This window comes from Miscanthus floridulus, chromosome 4, assembly GCF_019320115.1.
Source record: "Miscanthus floridulus cultivar M001 chromosome 4, ASM1932011v1, whole genome shotgun sequence".
In the NCBI taxonomy this organism is placed as follows: Eukaryota; Viridiplantae; Streptophyta; class Magnoliopsida; order Poales; family Poaceae; genus Miscanthus; species Miscanthus floridulus.
In genome coordinates this window covers 122,708,864-122,724,179 of record NC_089583.1, presented here as the reverse complement: position 1 = coordinate 122,724,179, position 15,316 = coordinate 122,708,864, and the positions used below count along the sequence as shown (strand labels likewise).

The following is a 15,316-nucleotide window of genomic DNA, read 5'->3' as shown; positions in this document are numbered from 1 at the left end:
AACTTACTCAATATAGTGCCTTTCTTCAATATATAACATTTACAACCAAAAACCCGAAAGTATATTATGTTGGGCTTTCTTTCATTCAATAGCTCATAAGGTGTCTTCTCCATCATGGGGTAATAATAGAGTCAGTTGCTATAATAGCAAGCCGTGTTGATTGCTTCAGCCCAAAAAGAATGATTCACATTGTACTCACTCAACATTGATCTTGCCATATCAATCAAAGTTCTATTCGTTCTTTCAACTAGGCCATTTGATTGTGGAGTATACTTGGCCGAAAATTGATGCCTAATTCCAAACTCATCATACAAATCATCTACTCTTGTATTCTTGAACTCACTTTCATTGTCACTTCTCACTTTTATGATGGTTGTTTCAAACTCATTATGAATTCTCTTGATGAATGTCTTGAAGGTTGCAAACACATCACTCTTGTCAACAAGAAAGAACATCCATGTGCATCTAGTGAAATCATCCACAATCACAAATCCGTATTTGTTTCCACCAATGCTAGTGTATGTGGTTGGTCCAAACAAGTCTATGTGCACCAGCTCAAATGCCTTAGATGTGCTCATCACGTTCTTCTTAGGATGTGTGTTACCAACTTGCTTTCCGGCTTGACATGCACTATATAACTTATCTTTCTCAAATGTGACATCTTTCAACCCTCTAACTAAGTCATGCTTGATCAACTTGTTCAATTGTTTCATTCCAACAAGACCAAGCCTTCTATGCCATATCCAACCCATGCTAGACTTAGTGAGCAAACATGTTGACAATTGAGATTATCTAGTATTGAAATCAACCAGGTATAGATTCTCATATCTAAATCCTTTGAATATCAAGTTTGAGCCATTTAAACTTATGATCTCTACATCATCCACACCAAATATGCACTTGAAACCAAGATAACACAATTGAGCTATCGATAATAGGTTGAAGTTCAAGCTCTCTACTAGTAGCACATTGAAAATGCTCAAGTCATTGGATATTGTAATCCTACCAAGCCCTTTGACCTTGCCTTTGCCATTGTCACCAAATGTGATACTATCAATCATATTGCTCTTATTTTTATTGATTGAATTGAACATTCTTGGATCACCAGTCATGTGTTGTGTGCACCCACTATCAAGCACTCAATGTCTTCCTCTGGCTTTATAATTGGCCTATAAAAGAAGATCAATTCTTTTTAGATATCCAAACTTATTTGGGTCCTTGAAGATTAGTTACCAAGGTCTTTGACACCCAAATGGCCTTCTTATTTGGGCCCACAATTGGTGTACCAATGAATTTAGCCTTCACACCATTGGCACCCTTATCAAGAATGTAACAAGAATCAAAACTAATTGAGTATATATTAGGTTGCTTATTCTTGTTAGTCTTGTAATATTGCTCTATATGCCCAACTTGCTTGCATCTATTGCAAAATCGACCATTGTCCTTCACAAAGCTATCTTTGAGAGTGACAAAGGCTGCCTTGCCTTTCTTAGGGGTATAGCCTAGTCTCTCTTTGTTGAGAGAAAATCTTTGGCTACCTAAGTACTTTAGCAAGAGGGCATCTCCACCATAGGCATTGCCTAAGGCACGAGTGGGCTCATTCACCTCCTTCTTGAGGGTCTCATTTTCCACCATTAGTAAGGCATCACAAGTGAAACCATCACTTAAAGGTGAAGTAGAAGTAGTAGTGCTACAAGAAAGGCTAGTGGGAGCAACAACAATAGACTTATAAAAAGATTCATCAATAATATCATACGTTAGTCCCACATCACATGACACAATCACTTTCTCCTTCTTGGCTTTCTCCTTGGGTTGCTCGATGAGAAAGAAGTGAGCCTTTTCAAGCATAGAGTGAGCTTTGTCAAGCTTCTTATGGGCTTCTATTAGCCTCTCATGAGTGGCACTTAGCTCATCAATAGATTGCTCAAGAAATTTGAATTTCTTGCTCAATCCTTTGCACTCATTTATCTTCATCTCAAAGCAAGTGTGTACTTGCTCACACATGTCTATGAGCTCCTCCTTAGTGTACTCCTCATCATCATCATCACTCCTACAAGCATCACTTTCACATTTATCATCATCACTCACATCATATTTTACCTTGGTAGGCTTTTCCATAAGACATGTCGATGGAGTGTCGAAGATGGAGGGCTTGTTGTTGATGGCGATGCTTGCTAGTGCTTTCTTGATAGATTTCTTGCCATCATCACTAGAGCCATCACTATCCGAAGAGCCATCACTATCCCATGTGACCACATATCCTCCACCCTTCTTCTTTTAGAAGGTCATCATCTTCTCCTTCTTCTCCTTCTTGTGCTTCTTCTTCTCATCCTCATCATTGTCACTATTATAGGGACAATCCGCTACAACATGATCAGGGCTCTTGCAATTATAGCATCTTCTCACATATTCTTTGCTTTTGGTGTGATCTCTTCTCTTGCACCATAGCCCTTCTTCTTCATAAATTTGTCCATCTTGCGCACAAAGAGAGCCATAGCTTCATTATCAATATCACTACGATCATCATCATCACTTGATTCTTTCTTGGACTTACCCTTGTTCTTGGATGATGAGCTAGCCTTGAATGCTACACTCTTCTTCTTCTTGTCTTCATCTTCCTTCTTGCCATCCTTGTCAACCCCTTTCCTTTCCACATGGTATGTCTATTATGTTATGACATCACCTAGTACTTGGTTAGGGGTAATCTCCTTCAATCCTCTTATGATAAGCAATCTCAACATCTCAAATCTTAGAGGTAAGCACATCAAGAACCACTGAGAGACATCATAATCATTGATCTTCTCTCCCAAAGCCTTCAAGTCATTAACAATCACTTGCAATCGATGGAACATTTCTAGAATGCTCTCATCTTTCTTCATCTTGAAGCTTGTCAACTTGTCATTGAGGATGTACAACTTAGCACTCTTCATCGCCGGTGTGCCTTCATATGTTTTCTCTAATATCTTTCATGCCTCATTAGCTCTCTCATAATCCTTGATTTACTCAAATACCTTAGAATTAATGGCATTATATATGGTGTTGAGAGCCATTGTATTGCATTGCTTGTTGGTCTTGTCTTGGTTGGTGAGATTGTCAGGATCAATGATAGCATAGTCACTCTTGGTCATATCCCATACATGATCATTGATTGAACCAAGATACATCCTCATCTTTCTTTTCTAATAATCATAACATGTGCCATCAAAGAACGGTAGTTTACCTCCCACATGGTTGAACACAACTTGAGCCATAATTTGATACTAGGGTTGTTAATCTTTCAATCAAACGGTGACCACGACTTCAATACCACTTGAAAGGTCCTAATATGGCTAGAGGGAGGGTGAATAGCCTATTTAAAAATCTATAAACAAACTAGAGTAATATGATTAGTATGACAAATAGCGAAATATAAATTTGCTCTAGCTCTACAAGGGTTGCAAGCCACCTATCCAAAAATTCTAGTTACTATGATCACTAGAGACATAATTTGCTAAGTTACTACCCACTAAGAGCTCTCACACTTGCTACTCTAAAGAGCTCCACTAGATAAATTTAAGCTACAAAGCAAGCTCTCAATTCTAGTTATACTAAAGAGCTTATTACAACTAGTTTGTGGGCATGTAAATGAGTAAGTAAGATGATTATACCATCGTGTAGAGGAGTGAACCAATCACAAGATGAATACTAAATCAATCACCAAGAGAATACCAACGGGCAAGAGACATCTAATTTTTCTCTCGAGGTTCACGTGCTTATCGGTACGCTAGTCCCCGTTGTGTCGACCAACACTTAGTGGTTTGGTGGCTAAGAGGTATTGCACGAACCTCGTCCACATAATTGAACACTATAAGAACCTACCCACAAGTGAGGTAACTCAATGACACGAGCACTCCACTAGAGCTACCTTTCTGTGCTCCACCGGGGAAGGCACAAGACCCCTCACAATCACCGTGATCGAAGCCGGAGACAATCACCGACCTCCACTCGACGATCCTTGCTGCTCTAAGCTATCTAGGTGGCAGTAACCACTAAGAGTAATAAGTGAATCTCATAGTGAAACACAAACACCAAGTGCCTCTAGATGCAATCAGTCAAACAATGCACTTAGATTCTCTTCTAATCTCATAAAGATGTTGAATCAATGATAGAGATGAGTAGGAGGGCTTTGGCTAAGCTCACAAGGTTGTTATGTCAATGAAAATAGCCAAGAGAGCGAGCTTGAGCTAGCCATAGGACTTAAATAGAGAGCCCCCATGAATAGAGCCGTTGGCTCTCTGTTCCCTGAAAAACTAGGGCGACCGGGCGTAGGACCTGCGTGTCCGGTCCTTTTTCACTTCAGCGTCCGATCAAGGGACTGAGGGCAACCTTCACTATGAGCCACTAACCGGACGCAGGGTCAGAGTCCGGTCACTGCCCAAGGCAAAGTTCGGTCAATACAAAACTTCTCTTTTTGATCCCAAACTTCACCACCCTTGATCAAATGTGCTAACCACCAAGTGTATCACCTTGTGCACATGTGTTAGCATATTTTTATAAATGTTTTCAAGGGTGTTAGCACTCTACTAGATCCTAAATGCATATGCAATGAGTTAGAGCATCTAGTGACACTTTGATAACTGTATTTTGATGAGTTTCACCCCTCTTAATAGTACGGCTATCAATCCTAAATGTGATCACACTCTCTAAGTGTCTCGATCACTAAACCAAAAAGCTCCTATCAGTTTCACCTTTGCCTTAAGCTTTTTATTTTTCCTTCTTCTTTTTCAAGTCTAAGCATTTGATCATCACCATGCCATCACCATCATCATGTCATGATCTTCATTTACTTAATCACTTGGAGTGTGCCACCTATCTCATAATCACTTTGATAAACTAGGATAGCACTTAGGGTTTCATCAATTCACTAAAACTAAACTAGAGCTTTCACTAGTCCTACTAGTCATCTCTGTGTCAGCAGTCGTCACCGTCGTCGACCTCATCAGATCCGTGCTTTGTCAACGTCGTCGGTGATTCTGGTGCTCCGACTATGAAGGTACGACTAACCCTTGCCCTAACCCTAACCCTAACCCTAGATCTATACTAACTCTTTGTTTTTCTTAAGCCGTTGAGGAACCAGGGCGTCGATGCGTGACGATGGCTAGATCCGACGATGACACGGTTGAGGTCGGTACCAACCAAGAGAGGCGGTTGTGCGGGTTGGCTGGAGATGATGACGGGGACAACCTACGCGAGGACACCATGGAGCTATTCGGTCGTAGGGCTCAAGCTCCCATCAATGTCGGCGATGATCAAGAAGGTGGGGTAGCAAACATTAGGGAAGGGGATAGGGACGAGAATAGCACCAAGCACTCACGTCCCTCTACCTTGGTAGTGTGGCTGGATTTTAAGAAGCTCTTCAAAAAAGTGAATAGTAAGAAAGTCAGGTATGAAGCTAAGTGCATCCATTACTCTAAGGAATACTCTGTGCTCTCTAGTGGTGGAACTAGTCACCTCACCCGGCATAGGAATAAATACCCTAGGAGGCGTGAAAAAACTCACATGTCTCAGTCACAGATCTCTTTTAATTCTAATGGTAGTATATGTAATTGGGAGTACTATCCTATTGTTGCTCGTACTCAACTGGTTTGATTGCTTGCTAGGCTTGATGTTCCTGTCTCTTTGGGAGAATCTGATGCATTTGAAGAGTACATTAAAACTGCTCATAATCCTAAATATGTTTCAGTCTCTAGGCAAACCACCACTAGAGACATGCTGAAATACTTTACTGATTGCAAGGCTAAGCTTGTTGAGACCGTTAGTTCTACTGGTGTTAATTATATGTGTCTAACCTCTGATATTTGGTTTGGTAATACTAAAGAGGACTACCTTAGTGTTGTTGCTCACTACATAAACTCTGATTGGCAACTAGAGAAGAGAGTGTTTGGTCTTAGGCTTATTGATTGTTCCCACAATGGATAAAACATTGCTGATCGTGTTGCATCTATGCTTGCTGATTATGGTTTGACTGAAAAAGTGTTTGCTGTTACTTTGGACAATGCATCATCTAATATATCAGTCATGCGTAAACTTAGACCTATGCTATCTAAATATCTTGGTATTGAGGTTGTAGATGATCCTGTTGAATCATAATCAGGCAATGTATCATCCCTTACTATAGTTAATTCAATGTTCTTTCATCAGCATTGTGCATGTCATATTATCAATCTGATTGTTAAGGAGGCCCTTGAGGTTCTTAAGCCTTTGATTGAAACATTTAGAACTACAATATCATTTTTAAACTCATCTAACTAGAGAATTGCTGCATATAAAAGTTACTGCATTGTCACTGGTGCTAGGCCTAGAAAGTTTTAGTTGAACATGGAAGTTAGGTGAAATTCTACATATCTAATGCTTAAGCATTTGTTTCCTCATAAGGCACCATTCACTACTTTCATGCATGCTCAATATCCTAGAGTTGAAGGTGATCTTGATCAGTTACTTTTAACTGATGACCATTGGGCTATGATAGAAAAAATGCTTAAATTTCTTAAACTGATTTATGATTCTACAGTTACATTATCTGGTGTGTACTATCCTACATCTCCACTTATGATTCATTATCTTGTTAAGATTGCTATACACCTAAAGAATTATGCTAATGATAGTCATATCAGACATATAGTTCAACCTATGATAGACAAATATAATAAATACTGGGAGACATACCTTTGCTTTATTCTTTTGCATTCATCCTGAATCTTAGAGCTAAAATAAAAGGTTTCAATAGAGTGCTTAGGAGGTTGGGTAACCTTACTAGTACATATTATACTACTTACCAGTTGGGTACTAGAGCTCGACTTACTGATGTCTACAATAAGTATAAGGAGAAATATGGAGCTGTTAGGTTGAGGAGGACTGTCCCTCCTAACCTATCTAGTAAGAAAATATCTGCTTAGGATAAAATTTATGATGATGATGATGTTTGTGGTTCTGCTGCTGGTATGCATCCTCTAGCTGCTACTCTAAGCATGGCTAGAGATACATCTACAACTGCCCTGTTGCACGTTGCAAGTTCTTCAGCTTCTAATGCTTCTAAACTTGTTTCTTACTTGGACTGTGACACTGTGAACCAGTTAGATGATGATTTTAATATCTTGAACTGGTGGCATCAGCATAAACTCACATATCCAGTGATGTCAATCATGGCTAAAGATGTTTTAACTGTTCCTGTGTCCACCATATCTTCAGAATCTACTTTTATTATGACTGGCAGGATCATGGAGGAGCGACGGAGGAAACTAAAGCCTGAAATAGTGGAGATGTTGACCTGCATCAAAGATTGAGAGGCTGCAGAAGCAAGGCTACAACACATGATGGGGAACAAGGAGCTTGAAGAAGTATTTGGAGAACTTTATCTTGATTAATTATCATTTATGTAATGAGACTGTAATATTATGGACTGGACTTTGATGTAAGGACAATGAACTTTATAATTGGAGTTGTGCTGTACTTTTTTTTCCTGTCTAGAGTTTATCACAAAGGTGAGTTTTACCTAGATAGGATTTTAACGAGACAACCATTGTACTAAAGCTCCCTATAAACTATTATTTTGTTATCTCTGTCTGTGCTGTGGAATACAAGTTATGTGATATTTATTATAAGTTTGATCTCAATTCAATAAATAAAATGACATATGTGTTTGTCTATCTCAATTTTGTTGAAGTCTCGTACTCATTATGATTCAATTGAGGGGTTAGACACTTTAGTGCCCGTGTCGACACGAGCACTACAGTACATCGTGTTTAGTGACATGGTATGTCACGCCTGGGCCGATACTTCGGTTCGACGAAACTAACCGGTACGGCACTGCTAACCTACCGCGCCGGTAGCGCCGTGCAGTGCCGGGCGGCCCGTTTGGCCAAGTACAGTAGAAGTGAAGCACCCGGCACCCCGCACAGTAGCAGGCGCAGTTGCGGAATGAGCGCCACCAACCCGAGACGTGAAGCGAGTGACGCCGCGGCGGGGGCGGCCGCCGGCCGCCGCACGACAGCGACCTCCATGCGGGGACGGCGGAGCCCTGGATACCTCGTGGCCGACCCCCACTGGCGCCGTCTCCTCCTGGCTCCACGACATTGGTGAGCCACCGCAACCCTAGTAGTGGGAAAAAAATCGCAGCTTTGCTTCACCGCGACATTGGTGTGGTGGTCATAGTTTTTTTTAATGTATATATCTATTCGTGCGATTGATCGAGGAATTGAAAAATGATTGCACGTTGTTGCTTCCCCCGTTCCCCGCGATGTGGTGCGGTAGTGAACGGAGAAGTAAAGCTTGCAAACAGAATGCTGACGACGTCCCTGTCCGTTCCTATCTTCCTTTCGCATCATCATCATCTTCTTCTTGGCTAGCTTTGCTTCCACTCGTGCAACTCCTTTTTGTGCAAATTGTTAGTTGCGTAACTTAGTAGCGTGTGTGTACATATATATTTGATGCCTCTTTGTGTTTGAGCTGTGGCTTCGCTCATAGCTCACACAATGAGCGTGCAGAGAGCCAATGGCGCTTCCTTGCTCCATGCACTAGTTGTTGTGTGTGCCCTGTGCTGGGCATTGTCTTCTTGGTGTGCGGAGGGGCAGAACCCAAATGGTCAGCTGAGTGTGGATGCCTCGCCGCAGAATGCTAGGAAGATCCCTGATAAGATGTTTGGTATCTTTTTTGAGGTGTGAGTCAGGTTACAATTGTCTTATCAGTTAGAAGCAGCCATCATCTGGTGGCACATCAACAGTTCAAATTCTGCAACAAATTTTTATTTTTATTTTTATGCTCTGATGGTTATCCTGAGAAAAGATGGTAATTCAGATAAGTTTTTGGTTGTACCTGTAGGAGATCAACCATGCTGGAGCTGGTGGGTTGTGGGCAGAGCTTGTAAGCAACAGAGGTACTGAAAAAAGAAGCTCTTACTTGCTTGTATACCTGTACCTGTTACTTAATTCTCCACTTCTCCCTTTGTTCTGCTTAATTCGTGTAAACTCTCACAAAGTTATCTCCAGGATTCGAGGCCGGTGGGCCTAATACACCTTCCAATATTGATCCATGGCTGATCATTGGGGATGAATCAAGTATCATTGTTGAAACTGATCGGACATCATGCTTTGAACGTAACCCGGTTGCACTTCGGATGGAAGTTCTTTGTGCTTCTAAAAAAACTAATGCCTGCCCATCAGGAGGTGTTGGGGTCTATAATCCTGGTTACTGGGGCATGGTATGATATTTCCATGTATACATGATTTTGTTTTTGGAACAACTATGCACATTGGAGGATTTGGAGCTGACGTGTTGTTTTCCTGTCCTAAGAAATTCCATGACTGTTTTCTACCTTGCTCTGTCTGATCTGTTTCATTTCTCTTTCCCAGAACATTGAAAAAGGAAAGGTTTATAAGGTGAGCCTGCATATTAGGTCATCAGATGCAGTGTCCTTGACTGTTTCCTTGACAAGCTCCGATGGTCTACAAAAACTTGCTGCTCATACCATCACGTAATGTTTTCTGCTGTTAATGTTAGCATCAATGGATGATTATATTATAGTGTAATGTTTACATGATTTTTCGTTTCACTTTCAGAGGTAGCAAGAAAACCTTTGCAAAATGGACAAAGATAGAATTTCATTTGAGATCCAACCAAAATAACACTAACTCAAGGCTTCAACTTACAACAAGTAAAAGTGGGGTAGTTTGGCTTGATCAAGTATCAGTTATGCCAATGGACACTTACATGGTATACTACTAGCATTCATTTCTGCTTTTATTTTCTCTATTTTCTAGTGGCGCTTATTTCTGACCAGCTGGATTAAAATATTTATTAATTAATTGCTGCTGGTCCAACTATACAGTTAATGCTTATTTTACTCGAATGTAGTTGTCCAGTGATGGTCTGACTCTGACTTTTATTCATTACCACATGTCTTTAGGGGCATGGTTTTCGGAAAGATCTTGCTTCTATGTTGGCCAATCTCAAGCCTCGGTTTCTCAAGTTTCCAGGTTTATTATCTTTGATTATTCTTACATTATACTGGAGTCAAGTTAAACACCGTATTTATTGCGATGGTATGTGTAAGATTCTGTACCTACCATGTTTTAGGCGGCAACTATGCCATGGGAAATTATCTACGAAATGCATTTTGGTGGAGTGAGACTGTGGGGCCATGGGAGGAAAGACCTGGTCACTTTAATGATGCCTGGGGATACTGGACTGATGATGGACTTGGATTTTTTGAGTTCCTTCAGGTATACTCCTATTTGATACTGACCTAAGATTTATCAAACCCAAATGTACTTGATACTGACTTTCCTTGATTATAGTTGTCTGAAGACCTAGGTGCTTCCCCAGTTTGGGTGGTGAATGATGGTAATTTCAGTCTCAGCAGATATTTGATATGCAGCCATCAGTTGATTTAAGTTAATGGATTCTTATTAACAATCCAGGAGCAAGCCTTAATGAAGAAGTTTCCACAAAAACAATTGCATCATTGGTTAAGGTATTTCTTGCATATTATTTAGTCAAATCTTCCTTTGATAAAAGAATGGAATATAGCTGCAAACAAGAAAAATCCTTGGTTTTAGTTTATTTAATTCATTTTGTACAATATTTTTGTTAGTTTAGCTGGACAATCAAAATCACACGCATTCATTATCTTTTGGAACTAAAGTTAAACATATCGTGAAAGCATTGCAAGTACACCTTTCCTCACAACAATGAATTACAAGCACATTGCACATATGATGTGTTCAATCCTGTGTGTATGGGGTGACATGATCTTATTAAACAGGTAACTATTGGTCTGTGACCAAAAGAAAAAATAAACTCAAAAGGTAACTTGGTACTCTTTTTAACAAATTTTACAACTCGCAAATTTTAACAACTGAACCACATAATCTTTTTTTTTTGGTGGAAGCTGTGTTTTCCAGCGAAATTGTTGATGTTTTGTTGAATTTACATAAAACATCATTTCATAGTTTTGGTGGGACGTGGGACTGTGTGAGTGTGAGATGGCCAATTAGTATTGTTTTAGTTGGAAAAGGTGATGAGAATGTGAGAGTCCTGTGATTTGTGTCTTCTCAAATTCACCCTATTGACACCAAGAATACTGTTTATTTTTCACTTCCAGTACCAAAGCCACTTAGTTTTATTTGTACCCTTTATGCTGGCCCAAATTTCTTAAGATCATCTTTTATCAGCACACTGTTGTCATTTCCTGCAATTTGTTTATGCTTGTACGATTTCAGGATGTTGTTAATGGCATAGAGTTTGCTAGGGGAGGACCCAAGACAACTTGGGGTTCAGTTCGTGCAGCAATGGGACACCCAGAACCGTTTAAGCTTGATTATGTTTCAATAGGAAATCAAGAATGTTGGATGCTGTACTACAGAGGTTGGTAATTCAGTTCAGCTGTGTGCTCTTTATTTCTTGTTTCTAAACAAGAGCTAATTTACAAAGCGACAGAGTTCAGAAGGTTGCATTTTGGAAGGAAGGAAACAAACAAATTTGAACTCCATTTATTTATGGCACTCCTACACTTAAATGGTAGACCAGCTAATTTATAGTTGTAGTGCATTACACATGAACTCACATGATTTGGCATATTTCTTTTTTTTCTCGGACAACGCACGAGAGCTGTGTGTCATTTCATTAAGAAGAAAAAATATATACGAAGAGGAGGGGGGTGGGGGGTAGACCCTCCCAGAACATACAACTCCGACCAATTCGGCATATTTGTATATCAATTCTTTTTATGCATATCCAGTTTAGGTTCTACTTTTTAGTCATTTGCGTTTGATGTTTAAGGAGATAATTCAGTGTGCTCTTTATGTTCTGTACGCATAAAAGGCTCATGCTCTTTTGTTTTTCATTTTATAGGAAACTACCAAAAGTTTTATTCTGCAATTAAATCTGCCTACCCAGACATCAACATTATATCAAGTTGTGATAGGCCAACTATTTCTCCATCCAACCCTGCCGATCTTTATGATGTTCATGTAATGTCTCAATGCTATGTTCCTTGCTTGGTTGAGCAAATTTTTCGTCATGGTTGACAAAAACATAATCTTCTACCTCAGGTCTACACCTCTTCGAGTAATATGTTTTCAAAAGCTAGTATGTTTGACAACACACCACGTGGAGCACCGAAGGTTTTGTTCTGATGCTCTCTGTATATCTGCAATGATTTATGCCGAAACTTACACATTGAAATGATGGGAAACACTTTGACTGTTTAGGCAATTGTTAGTGAGTACGCTGTGACTGGGAACGATGCTGGCAAAGGAACACTGGTAGCCGCACTGGCAGAAGCTGCATTTCTCATTGGATTGGAAAGGAACAGGTTAGCTGTACTATACCCTTGCTTCCTCATTTTAGAGTTCTGCCATATAACCATTTCTCAGATTTGTGTTGCTGGTGGCTGCCAAAATTAATGAATGATACTAAATTTTCGATTAAGAAATCATATTGCAGATATAACTGTTTGTCTGTTCTACTGTAGTGATGTGGTTGAGATGGCAAGCTGTGCACCCCTTTTTGTAAATGACAATGATCGCAGGTAAGGACTCAACACCTGAAGGGAGTGGCTAAGTGACATGACACAATACTAGTATCTTTCCAGTTTCCACTGAATATGAACAGAATCCAGCATTCTATTATCTAGCTGATTTCGGCCTGTGTGCAAATATAAGAACTGTTCAGCCTTTTTATCCTGTTATCATTTTAACTTCATAACTGTTTCCTTCTGCTATGAGTTTCAACAATCCACATAATTTGAAAAGAGAATGTGTGAAATTAGGTGGAACCCAGATGCCATTGTCTTCAACTCGTGGCAGCACTATGGGTGTCCCAACTATTGGATGCTACACTTCTTCAAGGAATCTAGTGGCGCCACCCTTCATCCTACAGCAATTCAGATCTCCAACTATGATCAGCTGGTTGCGTCTGCCATCACTTGGCAGAATGCTAAAGACAGAAGCACTTACCTCAGGATAAAGGTAACTAATCTTGTTCTTTCCACGCATGATCAATCAGCTCCAGCAAATACTGATTCTGTAAAAAAAAAGAACTAACAGGCATGGTGGCAATCCATTTGCAGGTGGTCAATTTTGGCAACCAAGCTGTGGATCTCAACATATCCATTGCGGAACTGCCCACTGGCATCAAGAAGTCTGGATTGAAACAGACGGTTCTAACATCCAGCAGCCCTCTTGACGAGAACTCCTTCCAGCAGCCAGAGAAGGTTAGTTCACCTACTGAATCAGTCAATGACTGAAAAAACAAAATCACTGCAAGCAATGAATGGTTACAGATAGCTGTGGAACTAAACCCTAGCAAGTATAACGCAAATACTGTTTGGTGAAATGAACTGTTCAGGTGGCACCAGTGTTGAGCCCAATGGTGAACGTGGGGCAGCAGATGGGCGCATCCGTGGGGCCGTACTCCCTCACCTCGTTTGACCTGCTGCTGGAGCCGAGCAAGCATGACAGCATTTGAACTGTCAACTGAAGAGGCAAAGAGGAGGAAAGAACAGATAGATGCTAGTACTAGACTACTAGTTGTATTCTTCAGATATGGATCTGTGCTGCTCAAGTTGGTGTCGTAGACGTGTACTGTATTTGCAAGAAATAAGTGTGATTGTCATTAAGATATATACCAATGGGCACCATTCGTAGAAGACCGCTTATTTTTCACCCGATCCTGTGCTATTACTGTTAAGCAACGTTGAATGGAGGATTACAGAGTAGCTTGTATCCTGTTGCATGATCACTTGATTCGTAGAGGATCAGTTGTGAAATCGATTGCTGCAGAGAGCAAGCTTTAGCTCGTTCGGCTGGCTGATATCGGCTGATTCGAGCACTGTAGCAGTAGAGCAGACCAGCAGAAATCAGGTAAAAGTGGAGCAGCCGGGAAAACAACATGAGGAGAGCAGAATCCGCTGGTTAGGATGCTCGGCTCTCACCCGAGAGACCTGGGTTCGAGTACCGGCAACGGAATTGGCTTTTTTTTTCTATTTATTTCTTGTTCTTGCCAGATCGCGTGCCAAGCTCGCCGTTTTTATTAAAAAGGCAAAAATTCAGGGACTAAATTTTAAAAGTATATAAACGAACAACCCGGAGACGGACAAGCGGCAAGGTGAGGTGACGAAGGCCGATGGTGTCGTCACGCCACTCGACGACGTGATGACCAGCTGCCACCTGCCCAGGAGGCTTCCTGTACAGGCCGTCTCATTCCATTCTGTTTGTTTTGTTCGAATGGCAGGTCGCGCTGTTTTCAATACATGCACGTATTTCATAAATGGGAGGTACACACGCGCTAGCAGTAAAAATCCACTCCCTAGCTCCGTTCTAGATTATAAGTCGATTTAACTATTTTGGTACATCTAATTTATTATGTATCTAGACAGTATATGTTACTCCCTCCGTCTAAGCTAGAATTGTGTTTTTTTTTCTGGACAAAGGGAGTATGTCTAGATACATAATAAATTTAATGTACCAAAAAGTCAAAAAGACTTATAATTTAGAACAGAGGGAGTACTATCGAATCACCTATGCTCAGCCATATGTTTTACACGCAAGTGAACATCATTGCCTGCTTTGACTATATTCTTATTGCAGGAACAACCATATCAAGGTAACTACAAAGAAAACCACCAATGAATAACATACACAAGAAGGAATCGCCAAGCTATCGAGTCAAAGTATAAACTCCAACTATGGAGGCCGGCATGTCGTCGTTGCTCACCAAACAATGCACCACCAAGTGGCAATGCTCTGAAGATCTATGTTCCACATGTGACTATTAGGCACTGAGTCGAGATTTGACAAACGACAGCCGTGATATACATCATCGAGCACATCTAGATCCAATTGTCGTCTGCTAACACCCCTTGAGGGGAGGAAACCTCAAGGAGGGGAGGACCCATGGTTAGAGAACCAGAAGATTAAATCAAGATAGTAGATCATGGTCTCGCTAACTCGGCATATGGTGAGATGATTTAATCAAGGATCCCGGAGGACGTCAGAGCAAAGACACTGGCAGCAGACCCATCCTACAATCGGCCACCCATATAGGAAGTGCGTGCAAACAAAAGGACCCTGCAGAAGAGTTGTGGTTAAATCTAAGATGACCCTCCGCGGCAACGCCTAAAAGTTAGGCGTGAAGTCGATGTCGCTGCCATCACCAGCCCCAGAGAACCGAAGCTAGGTTTTCATCCAGAGATACCCTAGAGTTATAGGGGTGGAGAGGCTACAACGACGCCATGAGGGGTTGGGGAGGCACACATTGGACAAGCAATCCACCCAAAGAT

At 40.8% G+C, this 15,316-nt stretch overlaps 1 protein-coding gene across 2 annotated transcripts; it reads left to right on the top strand.

Annotated features, from left to right (window-relative positions):
- Positions 1 to 7,958: 7,958 nt before the first annotated feature.
- On the top strand, positions 7,959 to 13,734 carry LOC136552957 (alpha-L-arabinofuranosidase 1-like). Of its 2 annotated transcripts, none has more exons than XM_066544535.1 (17): positions 7,959 to 8,114; positions 8,857 to 8,911; positions 9,024 to 9,235; positions 9,387 to 9,508; positions 9,594 to 9,747; positions 9,941 to 10,010; positions 10,111 to 10,256; positions 10,332 to 10,377; positions 10,455 to 10,507; positions 11,256 to 11,400; positions 11,887 to 12,005; positions 12,087 to 12,158; positions 12,246 to 12,349; positions 12,509 to 12,565; positions 12,806 to 13,004; positions 13,106 to 13,249; positions 13,384 to 13,734. In XM_066544535.1, the coding sequence occupies exons 3-17, from the start codon at positions 9,152 to 9,154 to the stop codon at positions 13,501 to 13,503; spliced, it is 1,635 nt and encodes a 544-aa protein (XP_066400632.1). In that variant the 5' UTR covers positions 7,959 to 8,114; positions 8,857 to 8,911; positions 9,024 to 9,151; the 3' UTR covers positions 13,504 to 13,734. The 2 variants fall into 2 exon arrangements, with proteins under 2 accessions (XP_066400632.1, XP_066400631.1); XM_066544534.1 differs by lacking the exon at positions 7,959 to 8,114 and adding an exon at positions 8,483 to 8,693.
- Positions 13,735 to 15,316: the final 1,582 nt, after the last annotated feature.